At 45.7% G+C, this 22,509-nt stretch overlaps 1 protein-coding gene across 1 annotated transcript in view; it reads right to left on the reverse strand.

Annotated features, from left to right (window-relative positions):
- The window catches only part of LOC127570906 (aryl hydrocarbon receptor-like), a 136,426-nt gene that overhangs the window by 43,633 nt on the left and 70,284 nt on the right, over positions 1 to 22,509 (reverse strand). Inside the window, 2 exon segments of the mRNA XM_052016832.1 lie at positions 1,117 to 1,206; positions 17,883 to 17,998. Of these exon segments, the coding sequence (XP_051872792.1) occupies positions 1,117 to 1,206; positions 17,883 to 17,998 (206 nt within the window).

A 22,509-nucleotide genomic window follows, 5' to 3' on the forward strand; every position in this document is an offset into this window, starting at 1 on the left:
ATCTTCATGTTAGCACCAGTGGGGGAAGATGATTCTGTCCTTATCTGACACAAATCCATTCTCTCTTCTCCCCACTCCCATCAGGCAGAAGATACAAAAGCCCAAAAGCACGTACCACCAGGCTCAAGGACAGCTTCTATCCTGCTGTTATTGTCGCCTAGTACGATAAAATGGACTCCTGACCTCACAATCTACCTTGTTATGACTTTGCATTTTATTGTCTGCCGGCACTGCACTTTCTCTATAACTAAAACACTTTATTCTGCACACTGTTATTATTTTCGCTTTTACTACCTCAATGCACTGATGTGATGAATTGATCTGTATGGATGGCATGTAAAACAAATTTTTTCACTGTACCTCAGTACATGTGACAATAATAAACCAATTTACCAATTTATAATCACCTCACACACACACTTCTGCACACACACAACAGTCACTCCACCAGGGTACTGCAAAACCAACAACAACAAGAAACATTGCTGACCTCTTCTATCTCCAACCCAATGGACCAAATGTATGACCCCGACTCCAAACCCTTCCGAGGCCAATTAAGCAGAAGCTGCTCCTAGCTCTTCTGAAAGTCCACACCTACTGTGTATTTATGCACAAGGGCTTCAGTGGACCTTACTGAGTATTTTCACCTGGCTGGTAATAGAACATTACAGCACAGGAACAGGCCCTACGGCCCACCATGTCTGTGCCAACCACGATGCCAACTTAAACTAATCCCATCTGCCTGCAAAAGAACACGGAAAATATATAACCATTTCCACTTCAGAAATTCCTCTCCTTTGAAAATTATTCATCTGGAGTCAGGGTCATACAGCACAGAAACATGCCCTTCAGCCTACAAGTCCATGCTGACCATTTAAACTAATCCCATTGTATGCTCCCCACATTCCCTTCAACTCCTCTCACATTCTACCCCTCACCTACACACTAGGGGCAATTTACAGCAGTAATTGACCTGACAACCCTATATCTTTGGGACGTGGAAGGAAACTGGAGAACCCGGGGTACACCCATGATGTCACTGGGAGAACGTGCAAAGTCCACACAGGCAGCACCCGTTAAAATACAGGAGACAGAACAGGGCATTTTCAAGCTCACCTGGTGAAATCCCAGATAATCCTGAATTGTCGGAGAAACATAGAATATAAGACCATCCGCTGTGACAACCAGTACAAACCCGTTCAGAGCCTGAAAGAGAAATGCACACCAAGATTATTATTAATGATTAATGAAAACTGGAAACAAAAATTGAGGTAAAACTAATATCAGTCTTTTCAACAATTATATGAATGAAATATCTGGGAACATGGCCAAAGCGGGCAATGCAAGACATCAATTTGAGATACTCCCCAACATCAGCAAGCATTACATCATTGTTTGAAATAGTCAACAGCTTGGATCCAGCCTTGATGATGCAGAAGTCGTCCGCAGGGTGGTTTTGGCAGGCTGACTGCTCAAAGGAGAGCAATTTTCAACCAGGATTAAAGTACATATTTCTTTCAATCAACTTTGTTTTTTATTTGGAAACTTAAACACTGCAGCAGTCGTTGCAGAGTCAAGATGAATGGTGGTCACAGGGGAGTGCTGGTGGGTGGCTGAGCTCCGGAAAGCAAGGCACACCTGTGGCTACCTGCAGTGGGTGAATTTGGACTCCCCTGAAGAGAGAGAAAGCTCAGGTCTCCAAGGACCGCCAGCAGCCACTTGCCAAGGAAAACACTGTCTCACCACCAACCCTGCGACTAGGTTTCTTTCAGCACCTCTGGTGGAAGGCTGCAGAGGCCAGTGGGACTAACAACTGTGTGGGATGCGGGACAGAGCCTGAAGGTACAGTCAGGGAGAGACAACAGCTGGGGCCCATGTGCACAAAGGCGCAATTGATTTGAGGAATTAGCGAGTGGAGTTACCCATTGAGCCACAGCTCGCAGAGGGGCTCCAGTGCACTACCACGGACATGCTGTGCTGATTAAAAATGAAACAGCCATCTGCCCACCTGTCAGTGTTGAGGTTAAACACCCCAGAAGCTCCATCAGGTCTTAATTCCACAACATTCCTCCTTCAACTGCAATCAGACTTTCTCACTGTTCATTCCTCTCCTACAGACCTACCGCCCGATTAAATAAAAACATTCTGACTGCTGCTCAACGCCTGTCAACACTCCCCACAGAAACCCTTCCGCTGACCTTTATGACATTCCTCAAGCTCATCATAAGAAAACGATAAAACAGCAGCTCACACCATGGGCTGCCGCAGACCAGAGGCTCCCGAACTCTGCCAGTTGTGCCTCCACTTCATAGAAATCAGTACCTGGCACCAAATGTAACCCACCAGCCATTCTCTACACTGGTTATAAATATTCAACTGGAATTATCCATTTTAACCCCCACTTCTAACTTTATTACAACCCCTCAGGGTGAAGTGGAGAGTAGAGGGCAATCCCACTGAAAACCTTATGGGTCAACTTTGATGGTGTATTTGTTCAAGATGGGTGCTGGAAAATGCTCAGACCAAACTGGGTTCAAATCCGGCCGCTGTCCGTAAGGAGTTTGTATGTTCTTCCCGTGACTGCTTGGGTTTCCTCCGGGTGCTCTGGTTTCCTCACACATTCCAAAGACGTACGGGTTAGGAAGTTGTGGGCATGCTATGTTGGCGCCGGAAGTGTGGCGACACTTGCAGGCTGACCCAGAACACTCTACGCAAGGGATGCATTTCACTGTGTGTTTTGATGTACACGTGACTAATAAAGATATCTGATCTTTTCACTCCTGTTGACAGCCACATGCTGCCCGTCATCCTCAGTTGCTCTCACTCATCTCACACCAATGGATAAATCCAAGGGTCACAGGGATCGGACTGCAGCTCAGTGACGTGACTCGCCTTTCCTTCTAGGGTTCTGCGCAAATGATGGAATGCAACAAGAGCATCTGAGGCTTGGGGAGTATATTTGGTTGCAAATACAGGGGTGGCGCAGTGACATAGCTGGTAGAGCCGCTGCCTCATGGCACCAGAGACCTGGGTTCAATCCTGACCTCCGGTGCTCTCTGTGTGGAGTTTGCACCTTCTCGCTGTGACCTCGTGGGATTCCTCCCGATGCTCTGGTTTCCTCCCACATCCCAGTGACATGCAGGTTAGTAGGTTAATTGGCTGCTGTAAATTTGCTCTCAGTGTGTAGCTGAGTGGTAGAATTTGGGGGGGGGGGGGGGTGGGGGTGTTTGATGGGAATGTGGGGAAAATAAAATGGGATTAGTGTAGGATTAGTGTAAATGGGTGGTTAATGGTTGGCACGGACGTGGTGGCCCTGTTTCCATGCTGTATCTCTCTATGATTCTATAAGCAACTAACCAGATCACATTGGATGTACAGCACAGAAATAGGCCATTCAGCCCAACTAGTCCATGCCAGCTTCACTCTAGCCTCCTCCCATCTAAATTGATCATTATACCCTTCAGTCCCTTCATATGTTGGCAAACCACTTAAAATGCATCCATACATCTTGCCTCAACCGTTCCCTACGGGAGCACGTCCCACATTCTCACCACTCTTTGGGAAAAGAAATTTATTTTGAAATTCCTATTAGATTTCTTGGTGACAAACTTGTGATGATAATCTTTAATTATGGTCTTCCTACAAGTGTCCAAAGGTTCTGTCTACATCCAAAGATCTTCAGCTACTAAGCTAAGCTACATTGGTAATGGTCTTCCTACAAGTGTCCAAAGGTTCTATCTACATCCAAAGATCTTCAGCTACTAAGCTAAGCTACATTGGTAATGGTAACCCACCATCATCTGCACTATTCAGCTTTCTTCATGTTAAGATGCTATTGTGATTAAATTCCATGGGAGTAAATGAAACCTCAAACAGCTATAGATCTAAACAACATGGTAACGGCTCTTCGGCCCAACTCATCCATGCTGACCAAGGTGTCTTCCTGAGCTAGCTCCATCTGACTGTGTTTGGCCCATGTCCCTCTAAACCTTTCCTATTCATGTACCTGTCCAAATGTCTTTTAAGTGTTGTAATTGTACTCGCCACTAAAAATTACCTCTGACAGCTCACTCCATAAACCTACCACCATCTGTGTAAAAGATGAAGGTCGATCATGATCTTGAAAGGCGGAGTGAGCACAAAGAGCTAAATGGCCCTCTCCTCCCAGTTCTTATGTTCCAATGCCTAAGCAACCTACTGTTCAACAAAACGGGTTCACTGTTGGGCCTGGGGATGGTAGGGTATAAGTTACCAAACCAGTCATCCGGAGTTTTAACCAACTACCTACAGAAAGTGAGTTCAAGTCCTACAAAGATAATTTCATTAAGCAATCTGGAAGTTAAAACAGCTGCAGTTGATATAATGTTCCAGAAATACTTCCTCACTCACCCGCTTTCAGGAAGAAAACCTCTTCTTACTGACCTGCCCTCAAAGTAACTCAAGTCCTACAAAAAAAAATTTCTGAACTGCTCTGTGAACTTTCCTGTCCCATCTCTGAGAAAGGGCCCTTGACCTGTTTTTCTCTCTCCACAGCTGTTGCCTGACCTGCTGAGTGTTTCCAGCATTTGCCGTTTTTATTTCAGATTTTCAGCTTCTGCAGTCTTTTGATTCGGAAAACCACTGAGTTGCAACAAAATGTTCTGCACTTCATAGCAGCCGAACCAAAGAACAGGAGAGGAATGCCCGACTTATTTTGCTGCTCCTGATCCTCGACACTAGAGTGCTCTCTGAAGTCAGCTGGTTCGACACTGCCTGTCGGCTGGATGTGGCATTATTCTAACCGCACGCTAGCAGACACAATTACTAATTGAGGTTAGTAAAGGGGAGGCAGCAGAAAAAAGCTGGGAAAGTAAATGTCAACACTGCCAAAAGTTGTGGCCTTTAAGTCTCTAGATCACCCTGCTTGATCTTCTGACATTATAAAAGCCATGAGTCACAAAACTTTTCGACAAACAAGTAAGTCTCATACCGGTAAAAGAATTTCTTTTATCTCAAGTTGCTCCCTGGCACCGAGTTCAATCATGAGAATTCTTACAGTAATAATAAAAAAAATCAGAATTTGGCAAAGTAAAGCTCAGCCGGGGGAGAGGAAGAACAAGGGAAATAATATTTTTCCAAAAGTGGTGCCAAAACTGACAAGTCAAATCATTTTTGTTCACTGCCAAGTTCTACCCTCCTGCTATTAATAACATGTTATTTTACAGCAAAACTTCATGGAATGATATCTGTTTTGTTTTGTTCATGAGCATTAAAACACATTATATATTAGATTTCTACATGGTTTACATTCTCCTGTTAAAAATACTTGTTTATTGTTCTTGTCTAATTATTGGCTTTCAACGTATGGCAAATTTCCACTATGAAACTGCAGTCGTTATTGGCTTTCCGAGTTTGTGGATCTAAGACATTATAGAGTCATACAGCATGGAAACAGGCCCTTTGGCCCAACCAGTCCATGCCGACCAGATGGGCCAAATGCAGGCAAATGGGACAAGTTCAGGAAGAACTTGTTGGGCCAAAGGGCTTGTTTCCGTGCCATGTAACTTTATGCCTATCCAAGCTAGTCCCATTTGCCCACGTTTGGCCTATCCTTCTAAACCTTTCCTATCCATGTACCTGTCCAAGTGCCTTCTAAATGTAACTGCCTCAACCACGTCCTCTGGCAGTTCATTCCATATACTCACCACCCTCTGCATAAAAAAAGTTGCCCCTCGGGTTCATATTAAATCTCTCCTCTCTAACCTTAAACCCATGCCCTCTAGTTCTTGATTCCCCAACCCTGGGAAAAATTACTACTCTATCTCTGGAACCTCTAACTACACTACTGCTCTTGGACCTCTCTACTTCACCAATTGTGGGTTCTTGCACCTCTCCGATTCTTGGTTCTTGCACATCTCCAACTTTAATTGTTCCATGCTTTCAGCTTTAATTGCTTTAACTGTGACCAGGCCTTCTGCTATAGAGGCCCTAAACTCTGGAAGTCCTTTCTTCAAACTCTCGGTCTCTCTACATTCTTCTTCCATGGCACTCCTTGAGAACTGCTTCCTTAACTAGGTTGCTGGTTGTTTCTTGGAGACATAGAGTCATACAGCACAGAAACAGGCCATACTGATCATCAAATACCCATCTATATCAATCCCATTTACCAGCACTTGGTCTGGAGCCTACTGTGCCTTGTCAATTCAAATGCTCAACCAGTGCTTCTTAAACATTATGAGAGTCTTTGCCTTCAATACCCCCTCAGGCAGTGTGTTCCAGATTGCAGCCACCCTCTGGGCGAAACAATTCCTGCAGTAGTGAGAGGGGGTGTCTTAGAAGGCTCTTCAAATGAGACAACATGAAGAGACTTTGGAAATTAAAAAGGGGGGTGATCATTTTGTTGCGGTTATGCTGAAGGCTCCTCGACAGTCAGTGGGAGATGGGGGAGCAATTATATTGGCAAATCACAGAGAGGTAGAAGAGGAGAAGGGCTGTGACAGCAAGGGATTCAACTTCTCCAATATTAACTGGGATTCTCCTAGTGTGAAAGGATTACACAGGGTGGAATTTTTAAAGTGCATCCAGGAGAGCTTGTTGTGACAGTACGGAGAAGGCTCTTTGGAGATCTGTGAAGTTTGGGAGGATGGTTTATCATATTGATCTTACTGATAGCATGGCCTCGTCTGCCTGCCCGGTAGACATGCCAACTGCACCCGCATTGTGGGGTAGCCAGCAGAAGGGGTACTGCAGCCTGCCACAGAGAGGGTGGGCCAAGGTCTGCCAGGGGACCTTCCCCTCAGTTCCACTGAGACGAGCCCGGCTCAGGATGATACTCTCCACATGATGCCAGTTGCATAGATGTGAAGGCATGCAGTTGAGCGAAGTATGGTTGGCAACAGCAGTTTTTTAAACCAGTGGGTGAATACGTTTTCAGGGGAGGGGGTTGTGTGAACAAAGATGGAAGGGACTGAGTACCAAATCCTGGGTTCCCAACTCCTGGGTTCCCAACTCCTGGGTTCCCAACTCCTACTTGCCTTAGTTAAGAAATCCATCTGCATGCTTAATGCTGCACTGAGCCAAACTAAGGACTTCCTGAGTGACTGGGTTAAAGGATCTCCAGTCATAACCGCCCGTTTTGGTGCAGTCCCATTCAAGCCTCTTACCGATGAAACTACTCCATCTCCTGCTGTTTTGTCGGCCAGTGCTGCAACGAGTCGAAAGCAAAGAAGCAAGCTTCCTGCAATTCCGATGGAACGTAGCAGAATTCTGCACTTGAGCCAGGTTTTACTTCCTTGGAATCCAAGGAATTTGGTTTCCGCATCTTTGATCCTGATAGCTGTTTGATCACTCCGAGAATTGAACAACGACTGCTCTTCTGGTTCCTGGGAAACTTTGCCCATCCATAGAGTAATCCATGCTTCCCTTGTGTACTGCAATTCTGAAACAAGACTCAGTGGAGTCAAGAATCCGTGCCTGATCCACTTTTCTACATGAAGAACTATTGCAAATGTATCGGCTTAGCCTCCATGTTCTCTTAACTACACATCAGAAGAAAGTGGCTTCGTGGGCTACCAGGATTTGAGTTCAAGCTGAAGTCTCACTCAAGTGCATCACTGAGTGAGCATCACATTATCAGTGTTACTGTCCTGTGGATGGCTCAGGTCCCACCTTTAGAATCCCACAAACCTACTCACAGAAGCCTAGGATGCCTTCCTGCAATCCCAGCCAGCATTCCTCCCTCGACCAAGAGTCACTGCTCTCTGCTGGCCGATGCTGATGGAGTAAGGCTACCAAGCCTTCAAGCCTGCCCCACCATTCAATGGCTGGCTTTTTGTATTGTACCCTGTGCCCTCATCAAGAGTTCAGTCAGCTGTGGCTCAATCTTGCCCAGCCGAAGACTGTAGGTTCAAGCTCAACTCCAGAGACTCATACAGAATGTTCTCAGCCAATGCTCCATCGTAGTACTGACAGCATGTTGAAGGTGGAGTTTCTCAGTCAGCAGGAGCAACACTGGAAGTATCGACCACAAGATGTGGGTCAGGACCTTGGCAAGAGATGGGGGTGGGGGAGATGCAGGGGACAGAATGCAAGTTTCGTGGTCCACCAGATTTGGAGGGGGAACCAGAGTCGAGCAGGTAGACCCCCACCTCTTGTCCTGGGGATCTTTGATGGAACCTACGAAGATAATATTAGTTTTGTCAGCCAATCACAGTTGGTAAAGTCCTTGCCCAAATCAAGAGGTTCCAGATTCAGGTCCCAGTCCAGGGATTTGAATGCATAAATCTTAGTTTACGCTTCAATGCATTGCCGAGGGACCATGCACTGTGCAAGGTGCCCCCTTTGAGAAGAGACATCATCCAAGGCCCCATCCAATCTCTCAGATGGATATCAAAGGTATATGTGGTACTAGTTTGAATAGCAGTGAATTATACCCAGTGTCCTGGACAATATCCTTCAATCGACATTACTGAAAACTGATCATCCAATCACTGACATTTGTGGGAGTGAACTGTACATAGATTGGCTGCCAAATTTCCTCCATTGCAACAATGACTAGGTATTTCATTGGCCATGAAGCCCTTTGGAGCAACCTGACCTATGGAAAATGCCTCAAAAATGCAAGTCTATGCTCTTTCTTTTAGAACTGAACAGGGTTCACCCAGGCCCTAAAGCTGGAAAATGGCAAAGCCATGGGGTTTTGACAGGGGTGATTAGAGAGTGGATGGAAGGATGTGTTGAGGTGGCCACACCTCTCCAGCTGGCCTTCACAGGGTGCACTGCATTAAATGATGAGAGACAGGCAAGGACGAAGGATTCAGCCACGCGCTTTACCTCAGGGCATTGGAAGGAAGAGCTGCTTGAGGTGACAAGGACGTTGCAGCAGATACGAGTGCAGCCAGGAACAAGGACTCCCAAGGATGTGAGATCTCAAGGAGGGATGTGTGAAGAGGAGGTGGTGGTGGTTGAGTGCATAAAGTCCCAGTCACTTTCAGGGAGCACGATACTGATAACTCTGATTATGTTTCAGGTGACGTGTAATGAATGAAACAGAATGAATGAAACAGCTCCTGACAAGCTCTGTTGCAATCCTTCACATAGACCCCCCCCCCCCCCCCCCCCCCCCACCACCACCCTCATTCACCTCCCTTGAAGGAGTCTATTGGTTTCCTGCTTCAGATCATGAAGAGAAGTCCATTACTGGCAACAATAGAGATATACAGCGCACAAACAGGCCCTTCGGCCCACCACGTCCATACTGACCATCAATTATGCATCTACACTAATCCCATTTACCAGCACTTTGTCCGATGCCTTTATGCCTTGGCAATTCAGATGCTTCTTAAATGTTGTGAGAGTCTCTGCCTCCACCACCTACTCAGGCATTGAACTCTAGATTCCAACCTCTCTCTGGGCAAAAAAAATTCTTCCAAGATGACCACTAAACCTCTTACACCCTGCTTTCAACCTACGCCCTCTGACTTTAGACACTTCTGCCATGGGGATATGTTTCCTACTATCTACCCTATCGATGCCACTCAATGTTTTGAATCTCTCTGTCAGGTCCTCCTCAGCCTCCTCCACTCCAAGAAAAGAAACTAAGCCTGTCCAGTCCTTCCTCATAACTGAAACACTCCATCCCAGGCAACATCTTGGTGAATCTCCTCTGTACCCTCTCCAGTGCAATCACATCATTCCTGACAAGAACTGCATATAATACTCAGCTCTAGCCGAACCAAAGTTGCACGATCACCTCCCTGCTCTTATGTTCTATGCCCCAGCTAATCAAGGCAAGCATCCCATATGCCTTTTTCACCACCTTTTCCACCTGTGCTGTCACCTTTAGGGATCTACGGACTTTTAGACCGAGGCTGCTTCATTCCTCAATACCGCAGGCATGGTAGTGTAGCGGTTAGCGTAGTGCTTTATAGCGCCAGCGACCTGGGTTCAAATCCAGCCACTATCTGTAAGGAGTTTTATGTTCTCCCCGTGTCTGCGTGGGTTTCCTCCGGGTGCTCCGGTTTCCTCCCACATTCCAAAGACGTACGGGTTAGGAAGTTGTGGGCATGCTATGTTGGCACCGGAAGCCTGGCGACACTTGCAGGGCTGCCCCCAGCACACTCTACGCAGAAAGGTGTATTTCACTGTGTGTTTTGATGTACATGTGACTAATAAAGAAATCTTATCTTATCTCCCTACCATTAATGGCAAATGAACTTCACTTATTAAACCTTCCAAAGTGCATCACTTCGCACTTATCAGGATTAAATTCAATCTGCCATTGCTCCACCCAATTTACCAGCCAGTCAACATCATTCTGTAGCCTAACATTATCCTCCTCACCAACACCACCACCAATATTTGTGCGAGCTGCAAATTTACCAATCATACATCCTACAGCCACATCTAAGTCATTAGTGTATATAACAAACAATATGGGTCACAGCACTGATCACTGGCTTCCCATCACAAAAAAACCCTCCACTATCACCCTCTGCCTCCCATTACCAAGCCATCGTTAGACCCAATTTGCCAACCTGCCTTGGATCCCATGGCCTCTAATCCATTACACCAGCCTCCCATTTGGGACCATGTTAAATGCATTATATTAACCACACTGTCCTCATCAATACACTTTGTTGCTTCATCAGAAAAGTCAATCAAATTAGACAGGATCACGAACAAATCCATGCTAACAGGAATAGAGTGTGAAGGCAGAAACAGGGTTAATATTTCAGGTCGATGGCCTTTCAACGTTCTGATGTGTATTTGATGAAGCACATGGGTCCATTTCTGCATAGGAACGCAAGAAACAAGAAGAGGAGTAGGTGGCCTCAGCACCACCTTGCCAATCTCTACCCATACCCTTCCACTTGCCCATCGTTTGTGTCTCTGGTCTATCATCACCTCGAACACATTCAACGACTCCACCTCCACATTTCTCTGGAGAGGGGAATTCCTAAGCGATTAAGCAAGCAATTTGGAAGGCTGATGGAATGTTGGCCTTTTCTGCAAGGAAATGGCATTCCAAAGTAGGGAAGTTATGATGCAACCTCTCAGGGTGGTGGTGAGACTGCACCTGGACTACTGCATGTAGTCTTGGTTGCAATATGTAAATAAGTATGTGCTTGGATTGGAGGCAGTGCAGCATACAGACACTAGGTTGATTACTGGATGACGGAATTGATGTATGAAGAGAGACTGAGCAGCTTGGGCCCACACTCGTTGGAGCAGAGAAGAATGGGAGCAGGTTGTATTGAAACCTATCAGATTCTGAGGGAGATTGACAGGGTGGATGCTGATGTTCATTCCCCTAGTGGGACTGTTTAGAACTAGGGGCTATAGTTTCAGAATAATGAGTTGTCTGTTTAAGATGGAGATGAAGAATTTCTTCTCTCGGACGGTCATGAAACCTTGAATCTGTGCTTAACGTGTATAACTGTACAGCGCTGATACAATGAGGACTTTTATCCCAGGTCTGTGCCAGACCCACTGATTGTCATCCAATGGCTCCTGAAGAACATTAGCCCGTGCTGTCACTGTGAGATATGGCACTGATCTCAGTCCCCGACTCACAAAGAATTGGCTGCTCCTTCAGTGTCCAGAGAACCCTGCAGAAGATGACAAATGGGTAATGCACTGGAACATATAGAAGAGTTCAGTAGCAAACTTCAGTGGAAAACGAAGGAGAGGGAATTTGTGGGAGGGCAGCATCAAAGAGAAAGGAATGAAGATCATTCAAATCCAGGTTTGCTGGACAAGAGTGGACAAGTACTTTATATCTATGGATTAAGATGATCAGAAAAGCAGATGTTGCAGTGGCTATCAGACTGACTTATCAACTTGGTGGTCATGTTATCACACAAGTAATCAGCAAAGCAGATGGGAGGAGTCCATCCCAGTGCAACACTGCCTGAAATAGCTCATATAATGTGCATCAGTGAGATTCCCAGAGCAATTTGAGATCCGACAGTATCCACATGTCAAAGGAACGGATCCATGTGAATACGACGGAGACACACTGAGTTCCTCCATCAGATTGTTTTATGCATGTAAATAGATTGATCCCATTAAGAGCATGGGAAGGAATATTCCTCTAACTTGATTCAATCAGCCTAGAATGTCCTTCTACTTTATGAATTCTCAGAAGTGACTGTCAATTTGACATGTATTAGAATACTTTTTCAAAACTGATGTGAATGAAGTGAAATTGATACCAAATATGACATCTTCTACATGCTTTACCAATGTTTCTTCTTGGCTGAGAAAACTATGAAGGATTGCCATAGTTCCTCACTATAATTATTGCTGACACATTGCAAGTGACAGCTTCTAGGGATCCTCTATGGAGAATCTAGGTGATCCTCAATAGCATTTGTGAACAGGTTCAAGCAGTGGCACATCGCTTCAACCAATCACACTGAAGATTATTCACGTAAGTGTTTACAAGCCCAATAGTTACAGAGCTGCACATGCACAGCAAGCTGGAATTGTGAAGGGGGAGTCAAAATCCAAGACTTGCAAACATTTAAAGATTTTGCCACTTGAGAGGGCAAGTGACGATTGCAACATCTGCTGCTTGCAACAATCCTTCCTTTCTTTCAGATTTATCCACCTCCATTTTCAATACTTCCAAGGACACAGCCTCCACAACTCTCAGGGGCAGAGAATTCAGAAATTCAGTACCTTCTGCAATAAGAAATTTTCACGGTGTCTCAGTTTTAAATGACCAGCCCTTTTCTTGAAACTATGTCCCCTCGTCTAAGTCCCACAAGCGAAAACATTACGACATCTAACCTGTCAAGCTCCCTTCGGATATTATATGATTCAATAATGTCACCCCTTATTCTCTTAAACTCCAAAGAACACAGACCCAACCTGTTTGCAGGACAACCCTCTCATCCCAGGAATTAGCCTGGAGAATCTCCTTTGTACTCCCTCCAATGTTACTATATCCTTTCTTAGGTAAGGGGACCAAACCTGTGTGCAGTACTCCAGGTGCGGCCTCACCCATACCCTGTAGGCTGAAAAAAGGTGGATCATTTGCATACAACAAGAACTCAGAGATATCAAATTGCATCAAAGTGATGAGATCATTTGTTTTTGATGACTTTGGTTGTGGATGGAATGTTAGTCTGCACACGGGAAGGATTTCCTGCTTCAAACTTTCCTGGAACTTTTAAAATCCACTGGAGGTGGCCCATCCCACAGAGTCAGAGTGATACAGCATGGAAACAGGCCCTTCGGCCCACTGCGTCTATGCTGACCATTATGCCTGTCTAGACCAATCCCACTTGCCTGCATTAATTCCATATCCCCCTATGCCCTGCTCATTCAAGTACCTGTCCAGATGCCTCTTAAATGTTATTACTGTTCTTTCACCACCTCCTCTGGCAGCTCATTGCAGATACCAACTACTTCTTGTGTGAAAACTTTACCTCTCAGATCTCCTTTAAACTTCCTCCCTATGGCCTTTAATTTTTGACACCTTCTAGTCTTAGTTTAACATCTCAAACAATACAAGGAAGTTCCTGCAACACAGTGCTTCTTTTTACTGTGTAACAACCATTCCTATCTAACCCACTGATAGCCGTATGTAAATAAGATAAGTTAAGATATTTTTATTAGTCACATGTACATCAAAACACACAGTGAAATGCACCTCTTGTGTAGAGTGTTCTGGGGGGCAGCCCGCAAGTGTCGCCACACTTCCAGTGCCAACATAGCATGCCCACGACTTCCTAACCTGTACATCTTTGAATGTGGGAGGTAACCGGAGCCCCGTATCGACAGGGTACGCAGTGGCCACTGCACCATTGGGGGGAAGGGAACGAACGTTCAGAGCGATGGGTGGGGTGCCAATCAAGTGAGCATTTTATCCTGGGTGGTGCTTTGCTTCTTTAGGGTTGTTGGAGCCGGACTCAACCAGGCAAGCAGCGAGTATCCCGTCATGCTCCTGCCTTGTCAATGGCTGTGGACCATTCTCTCTGAAGCAGGAATTCCTGCAGTAGATACTGCAGACAGATGTTGTGACGGACTGCTGGGAAAAACAGGGGTGATTTAACTCGGGTAAGTTTTGACTGGCTGAAATTGATCGCAGACCGGATTGATTGGTTGGTGGGAGTTTGGTGTATGTCCTTGGAGTGGCTGATTGAAGCTGGGTTTGGACCTAGGAAGTGTCATAAGATATCTTTATTAGTCACATGTACATCGAAAACACACAGTGAAATACATCTTTTGCCTAGAGTGTTCTGGGGGCAGCACGCAAGTGTCGCCACGCTTCTGGCGCCAATGTAGCATGCCCACAACTTCCTAACCCATATGTCTTTGGAATGTGGGAGGAAACTGGAGCACCCGGAGGAAACCCACGCAGACACAGGGAGAACGTACAAACTCCTTACAGACAGCGGTAGGAATTGAACCCAGGTCACTGGCGTTGTAATAGTGTCATGCTAACCACTACACTACTGTGCTTGCTGCGAAATACAGGTGAAAGGGGTGGATACCAGCACCCTGGGGGCCATTCCTCCCAGATCCACCCCAGATTACACCAGGAACACTCATGTAAGCCCTGAATAGTAGCAGGAACTCTTTAAATGGAGGGGGTGGAGGGTGAATGTGAGGAACACTCCTGTTCTGCCCCAGCGCTTCTGTCATAGGCTTTTAACCTCTGCAACACTTACCAGATACTGACAGGCCTGGCTAGAGTGGATGTGGAGAGGATGTTTCCATTGGTAGGAGAGGCTAGGATCTGAGGCCACAGCCTCAGAATAAAGGGACATCCCTTTAAAACTGAGATGAGGAGGTATTTCTGTGGTGAATCTGTGGAACTCGTTGCCACATAGGGCAGTGGAGACCAATTCATTGAGTGTATTTAAGGCAGTTGATAGGTTCTTGATTGGTAAAGGGGTTAAGGGTGGCTGGAGACTTGGATTGAAAACAGCCACGATTGAATGGCAGAGCAGACTCGATGCGCCGAATGGACTAATTCCGCTCCTATATCTTAGGGTCTTATTACACCTCTGGACCTTTACAGTCCCATGTTGCTTCCTCGGATGGGGTGGGAGTAGCTGCCCCACGGGGCTTGCTCTAGGCAACAGAAACTCCAAATCCCATTACTTCCCACCCATCACCCTTACACACATGAATCAATGCCCAGTGGGGTGGTGGGGGGGGGGGGGGGGGGGTGGTTGGGGTGGTGAGAGTGAGAGATAAGGAAACCAGGGATGTAACCGGATCAGTATCCAGCCTGTGACGTCATATGAGGAACGAACGTGAGGGGAGTCCTCAAGTCCAGGAGCAGGGAACCAGAGCGAGCAGAAGTGACCCAATCAGTGCCTTCAGGGCAGCAAGAGGTTCTGGTGTAAGCAGCTCTGTGGAAGGCCAGGGGTAAGCACATGGAAAGATACACAGTGCATGTCAGATTACACCTGACTTCACAGTGGGAAACCCTGTTCCTCTGTCTTCACAGGGTTTCCCACAGGGATCTACAATCACCACTACCAAGAAGTTACACGTTCAATAATTTACAAGTGACCACGGTTCCCAGCTGCTGGTTCCTTGAGGAAGCAGTCAATCAGAACCAAATCCCTCACGGATCAGAACACTGTTCCACATGGATAGGCTGGAGTTAACCACAAGGGGTTCCACGATCTGAGGTCAAAACTACAGGAGACGCTGGTCTTGGCTCAGTGCAGAGCTCCCAGCTGCTGCTGTAGCCCGACAGGAATTTGTTGGGAGAATCCCATAAATGACGCAGGAGCCTTAAATTCAAGACACAGCTGCATAAACTGTAGACCAATCAGCAAGGTCAATCTCCAGAGGGCAGCGGACAGTTTCTCTCAAGGCAGCCAGCTACTTAAAGTTGAGGGCACAGGATTGGAGGCCACCGACCAAGACCAATGAGCAGACAGCTGAAAGCTTTGTGTCCAACTCCCTGGGCTCACTTGCACGTCCTCTTTGACAGGTTGCTGGCCAGTAGTGCAAAACTGGGCTTCAGTATTTGATTCGGAGCAAAGCGAAATAAATCACGCCCCGCTGTACCAAATCCTACACCGGGGGAAGGAGTGGTCATAGGATGAGCGGCCAGGTATTTGGGACTGAGAAGAGCAGACATTTCCTTACATGGGGTGGGGGGGGGGGGGCGGGGGGTTGTGAAAGTTGAAGCTCTCTATCCCAGATGGCATGGACAATGAGTTATTGAGTATATCGTAGGTTGAGGCTGCTGGTTTCTTAGACATTAGCAGGTGAAAGGTGTGTAGAGGTCGGGCAGAAAAGTGGGCTTGAGATGGTGATTTTATTGCACGGTGGAACAGGTAAATGTGACCCCTCCTGCTCTTGTTTCTCATACTCTTAAATCATGAACAATGGTGATCAACCACACTGTGGAGCAGAATGGTTCCTGGCTAATAGGGGTACCAAGAAGAGCAGCTCTTGTAGTTAATGCAAACAGTCTTTTTCCCAGGGAAGGCATAGGTTTAAGGTGAGAAGAGAAAGATTTAAAAGGGACCTGAAGGGCAACTTCTTCACGCAGAGAGTGGTGCATATAAGAAATGAGCTGCCAGAGAAAGTGGTTGAGGCAGGTACAATAACAACATTTAAAAGACATTTGGACAGGTACATGAATAGGAAAGGTTTAGAGGCCAAACGCAGGCAAATGGGACTAGCTTGGATGGGCACCTTGGTTGGCATGAACAAGTTGGGCACCTTGGTTGGCATGAACGAGTTGGGCCGAAGGGTCTGTTTCTGTGCCGTATGCATCTATGGCTCTATTATCAACTGTGGTTAATTAGATGTTCCTAACCTTTGCTCCTGTTCCCCTGCCAAAGATTGTAAAACATTTCTCTTTTTGTTTGAAAAGAGTGGAAGAGGGTTGTAGAGTCAGCCAGCTCCATCGAGGGCATCTTCAAGAGGCGGTGCCTCAAGGTGGCATCTATCACTAAGGACCCTCACCATCTGGGACATGCCCTCTTCTCATTACTAGCATTGAGGAGGAGGTACAGGAGCCTGAAGACCCACACTCAACAGTTCCTTCCCCTCTGCCATCAGATTTCTGAACAGTCCACGAACCCATGAACACGACCTCGCTATTCCTTTCCTTCTGTATTATTTATTTATTTTTGTAACTTAGAGTAATTTTATGTCTTTGCACTGTGTTGCTGACGCAAAACAACAAATTTCACCTCACATAAGTCAGTGATAATAAATCTGATTCTGAAGTGCAGAAGCCCATAGCTGTCACAATTGGCACCACAGGGAGGATCTTACAGAGAAGGTCTACTGTGAGCAGGGAAAACAGGAGCCAGTCAGGCAGAGATGAGAGGAAATAAACCCTGCATTATGAGAGAAAAGTCATGATAACACTTAAGTAATAAAGGAAAAGAGCACTTTCAACAATGCCTTTAGATTGCATTGATTTTAGTTGCTAAAATAACAAAGTTTAGTTCGGCAACTGAGAGGTCCTGCCGCTTGTGATGTAGCTTTGCCTGTCTTGTAAAATGAGGGTCACTCACCCTCCCCCTACCCGATAAGCAGTGCTGACGGATGCTCTTAAACTCACTGAATGTACAACTGTCACAAGTCATCATCTGTTGAACAAGATGAGCGCTCAGATCTGACAGTGTTGCTGCCAACCTCTTCAGCTTTCTCTCCTCACCTTGCTCAACGGGAACGCCCCACTTTGCCCTTGGATGCTGAAAATAAACCAGGAGCGGAGGCATCTGCTGTAAAGGCCAATCAGCACCTTGGGATTACAGTCAGAGCTCCTAAAAGGATTAACCTTTAATACTCGGGTGGGGGGGGTGCGGTGGTGGGGGGGTGGGAGGGAAAGAAGATGGAAAAGAGTTTAGGATTAACAGGGATACGTCAGTGAGGAGGTAGCTGGCTACCCAGCCAAAGTGACAAACCTGCAACAAGAGCTCTCCCTCTGGCAGCATCCCGTCCACCAATCCAGGCACCTTCCTGTTGCCATGGTTACCATATCCACCAGCTATCTTGTTACAGCTGTGGTTCTTGAAGGCAACTGCAATGAAGCACAGTAATGGGTTTAGCACAAACATAATATTTACTAAAGCCCCGCTGTGCATGTCAAGACCTTTCAGTCCGCTGAGCTTTGCACTGTGTGCAGCTTGCAGTGAGTGACAGCAATGCCTACGCCTTCTCCCGGGGACTAATGTGAAATCTTCAGCCACTGTCAGGACAACTTAAGCACAAACAGGACCTAAAGGTGCCTGTGTTGCAGGATACAGAGCAGGCAGGCAGGCAGGAGTTGCAGTGAGAGCTCCACGTGGATGGGCAATGTTCCGAGGACCCTACGTGCTCACCTCCTCCTCAAGCACAGTGGCGCCAGAAGCAGAAAGATTCCAAGTTGGAGGAATGGTCAAAGGCAACTCCTGACTCCCATTACCATTCATTCAGTTTATCGGTTGTTATTGGGAGAAGGACCACCAAGTGAACAAAATCACAATTCATTTCTAAATACTCCAATTACAGCTTTGTTTTAAACAAATTGTAACCACAGGGAGCCTCCCCACACCCATGCATAGGAGCACGTTACAGTCTTAATAGTATGTAAAGGGGTAAACAAGTTCCTAAACCTGGCCGGGAGTGCCGCTGGTTAATTCCAGACTGCGACAACCTCTGGCGTGAATGAGGTGAGGCTCACTGGGTACTTGAAACCACTCTGAACCCACAGAAAAGCAAAATGGAAATGAAAACGATACAGTCTACAAAGTTGAAATGGAGAAAAAAGCTTCTCAAATTGTTCTAATGGAATGACTTGCTTCTGTAAACTTTCTAGCACCTTGCCCACGTTAGTAAAAAGCTGCCTTTCAAACCAAATAAAACTGAAGCACAAGTAGTTCCATTCTTTCTTCATTTCAGTCTGGTCCACCCTGTATGAGGTTGAGGAACACAATATTACCTATTAGACGTGCTACAGTATGGTAATTATAATAGTGGATTCACAATCCAGTGTGCTGGACTAATGATATAGAGACACTCAATAAAATTGAGAGAGGATTTTAAATTCAGTGAATTTCTAAAACTGACATAAAAGACTGATGTTAAGAATGTTGACCACACGATTCCTGATTATTCTAGGAACCTATCTGGATCACCAAGAGGGAAGGACACCTGCAACACTTTTCCAGTCTGGCCAAAGTGGTTGTACTCTTAACTACCCTCTAAAATAACTCATCAAGCCAGTTAGTTCATGCGTGGTTGGGTTTGGCCAATGAGTGCAGACCTTGCCAGCGACAGCCACATCCAATGAATGAATTTAACAGTCTCTTCATGAAGAAGCTCTTGGCAAATACTCTTTCAATGATGAAATGCACAATTGCTGCAACAGGGCCTCACGAAGGACGGCAACTCCAAGCTACATTATCTGTAGTCTCTGTCGTATGTAGACTGACGTACATGGTAATGGGTATATAACATCATATGCCGCAAATTAACTACTCTGGCAGTCATATAGAACCCCTGCCATCCTTTTGGCTTTGTTCTAACTGTGAGCTTACATGCCACTAGTGGTGAAGTAGACCAAGTAGGACAAAAGGCTGAAGGAATGGTTCGACCCTTCTCCACTCTTAAACCCAGAAAGGCCTAAAGTCCCTACCATCGCAAGATTCAAATAATCCCAAGCCCTGCCTCTCACACAATTGCAAAGAGGTGTGCCAGTCATTCCTAGAATCCTGGCCAGTATTTACCTGCCAACCAACATGTCAATGTTTATCTGCTAATCAACATGTCCTGAAGTCATGGACAGTGCTTTATGGATGCAAGTCTGTTTGCATTCTCTCTCCTTCCACTGTTCCTTTCCACATGTTGATCACTCAATGCACAAATATCTTGTCACTCATTGATACCTTAGGCGAGAGGGCAATTGTAAGGTTCAAATGTTACTTATCGCTTAGCAGACCATACGTGAATATCATCCACATCCTCCTGCCTGCATATTCCAATCCATTGAACCCAAAGGCCAAAATTCCATTTGTTGATAACATTTTCCACTTTTATTTTTTCCCTTTCTGAAGGAGGTTTATTCAGTGATTACAGCATCACTTTATTATAACATTACAGTATTAGTTCACACTACTTACAGTTTTGAATTATATCACGATCATCTCTATCCAGAACGCATTCAAGCCCCTGTGGTGCCCACTGGTCCTGGAAATCCCCCACTGTACCCATGGATATCACGCGCTCCTTCTCCAGGGACACACAGGCACGAACGTAACCCCGGATGAGGGGCAACATATCCTAGTTCAGTATCCAGTGACATTATCGTCGCTGAAACCTCTGCTGTCAACATCCGTGGGGTCACCACTGACAGGAAACTTAATGTAAATACAGTGGCCAGAAGGACAGGTCAGAGGCTGGGTGTAAAGTGGTGAGCGACTCACCTCCTGACACCCCAGAATCTTTCCACCATCTACAAGGTATAAGTCAGGAGTGTGAAGGAACACTTGCTATTTGCCTGGATCAGTGTGGTTTCAGAAGTTCCAGCAATCACTGACTTTCAATAATTTGTGCAGATGTTAGTGAGTCCCTTTGTGCATGTGATAATGAATCTCTTTGCTCCTCCACAGTTTACACTGAACTCTATCGGCCATAATTTTGCCCACTTACTCGGTGTTTGCCTATGTCCCTTTGAGGCTTTCTGTAACCATGTGTACAACTCACATTGATCAAAACAGAAAATGCTGTAAATATTTAGCAGGAGAGGTGATCTCCACGGAAAGAGAGTTAACATTCAGATTAATGACCTTTTACCAGCATAATTCTTCAGATGCTGCCCGACCTGCAGAGTATTTACAACATTTTCTGGTTTTTATTTCAGGAGTTTGTACGTTCTCCATGTGTCTGTGTGGGTTTCCTCCAGGTGCTCCGGTTTCCTCCCACATTCCAAAGACGTACAGGTTAGGAGGTGCAAGCATGCCATGTTGGTGCCGGAAGAGTGGCGACCCTTGCGAGCTGCCCCCAGCACATTCTCAGTAATGCATAAAGACGCATTTTACTGTGTGTGTCGGTGTACATGTGACTAATAAATAAATATCTATTATCTATCTAATCTCCAATATTGGAAGTATTTTGCTTTTGCAATATAACATGTACATCTCTCACTGTCAACTGTAAATCTGGGGATAAAACCACCTCTTTGTTCATTCAAATTATTAATAAATGCAGTGAATGGGAGTTGTATTAGATTTCTTTATGCAGGTACATATGAACAGCAATAGACTACTCAATCTCCCGATCCTGTTCTACCTTTCACTGAGATTATGACGAATGTTTTCTAATTGCATTTACCTCTGGAGTGCTCTAGCAGGATTAAAAATATATCAGTCTAAACCTTATCTTTAATGTACTCCCAGCCTTACAGCATTCAAGAGCAGGGAGAATTCCAGATATCCAACCCCTTTTGTGTGAAGAACAGTCTGCTGTTACTGCCCCTGAACAGCCCTGCTCTGATTTTAAAGGTTATGCCCCCTTTGTCTGGACTCCCTACCAGAGGAAATAGTTTTTCTCTGTTTACCCTATCAATCCTTTAATCATCTTAAACTCCTCATCTGATTATCTCTTAATCTTCTATACTCGAGTGTGAGCCACTCTTTCACCCTGTCCAATTTCAATACCCAGTGGCCAACTGCTGTATCAGCAAAGCCTTGTTGAGACTAACACAGGAGCTCCAGTTTTCTCCCACATATGGAGACACTTTCAAGGGAAAAGTGAACCAACAGCCCAAAGGAGGAATGAGGGGAGGTGACCAGAACCTTCACTAACCCACACTGGCTTACTGTTCCATCGGGCAGAAGATACAAAAGCTTGAGAACTGTACGGCCAGGCCCATGGCCAGCTTCCATCCTGCTGTCATAAGACTCTTGAACGGACCTTTTGTACAATAAAGGACTCCTGATCCCTCAATCTACCTCGTCATGGTCCTTGTACCTTATTTGTCTCCCTGCACTGCACTTTCTCTATAACTGTAACACCATATTCTGCATTCTGTTATTGCTTTTCCCTCTGTACTACCTTGTTTGGAATGATCTGTTTGGCTGCCATGCAAATGAAGCTTTTCACTGTATCTTGGTACATGTGACAATAATAAACCAATTACCAGCTTTAATCATCTTGTCCACTCATTCAAATGGCTCTGTAACCTCGCCCTTTCCTTTCTCTCAAACCAAGCCCACCTCCTTGACTGGCCAATATATATGCACCGTTCCATTTTAACCTTCCCTGGACTTTATCATTGCGCAGCAGCCATGCCTTCAGCAGCAGAGGCTCCAAGACTTGTGAAGTCATTCCCCAAACCTCTCTGCCTCCCTTTAAGGTACTCCTTTAAACCTCTGCCCTTAAGCAAGCTTTGTCAAAAATCATAACATTTCCTTATACAGCAGGGTGTTGAACTTAGAATCATAGAAAACCTACAATGGAGGAGATGGCCATTTGACCCATCTTGACACACTGTTCAAAGAAACTTCTCTGGTCTAATCCCACTTTCCTGCACAAGGCTGATCATCCAAGGTG

This window comes from Pristis pectinata, chromosome 1, assembly GCF_009764475.1.
Source record: "Pristis pectinata isolate sPriPec2 chromosome 1, sPriPec2.1.pri, whole genome shotgun sequence".
In the NCBI taxonomy this organism is placed as follows: domain Eukaryota; kingdom Metazoa; phylum Chordata; class Chondrichthyes; order Rhinopristiformes; family Pristidae; genus Pristis; species Pristis pectinata.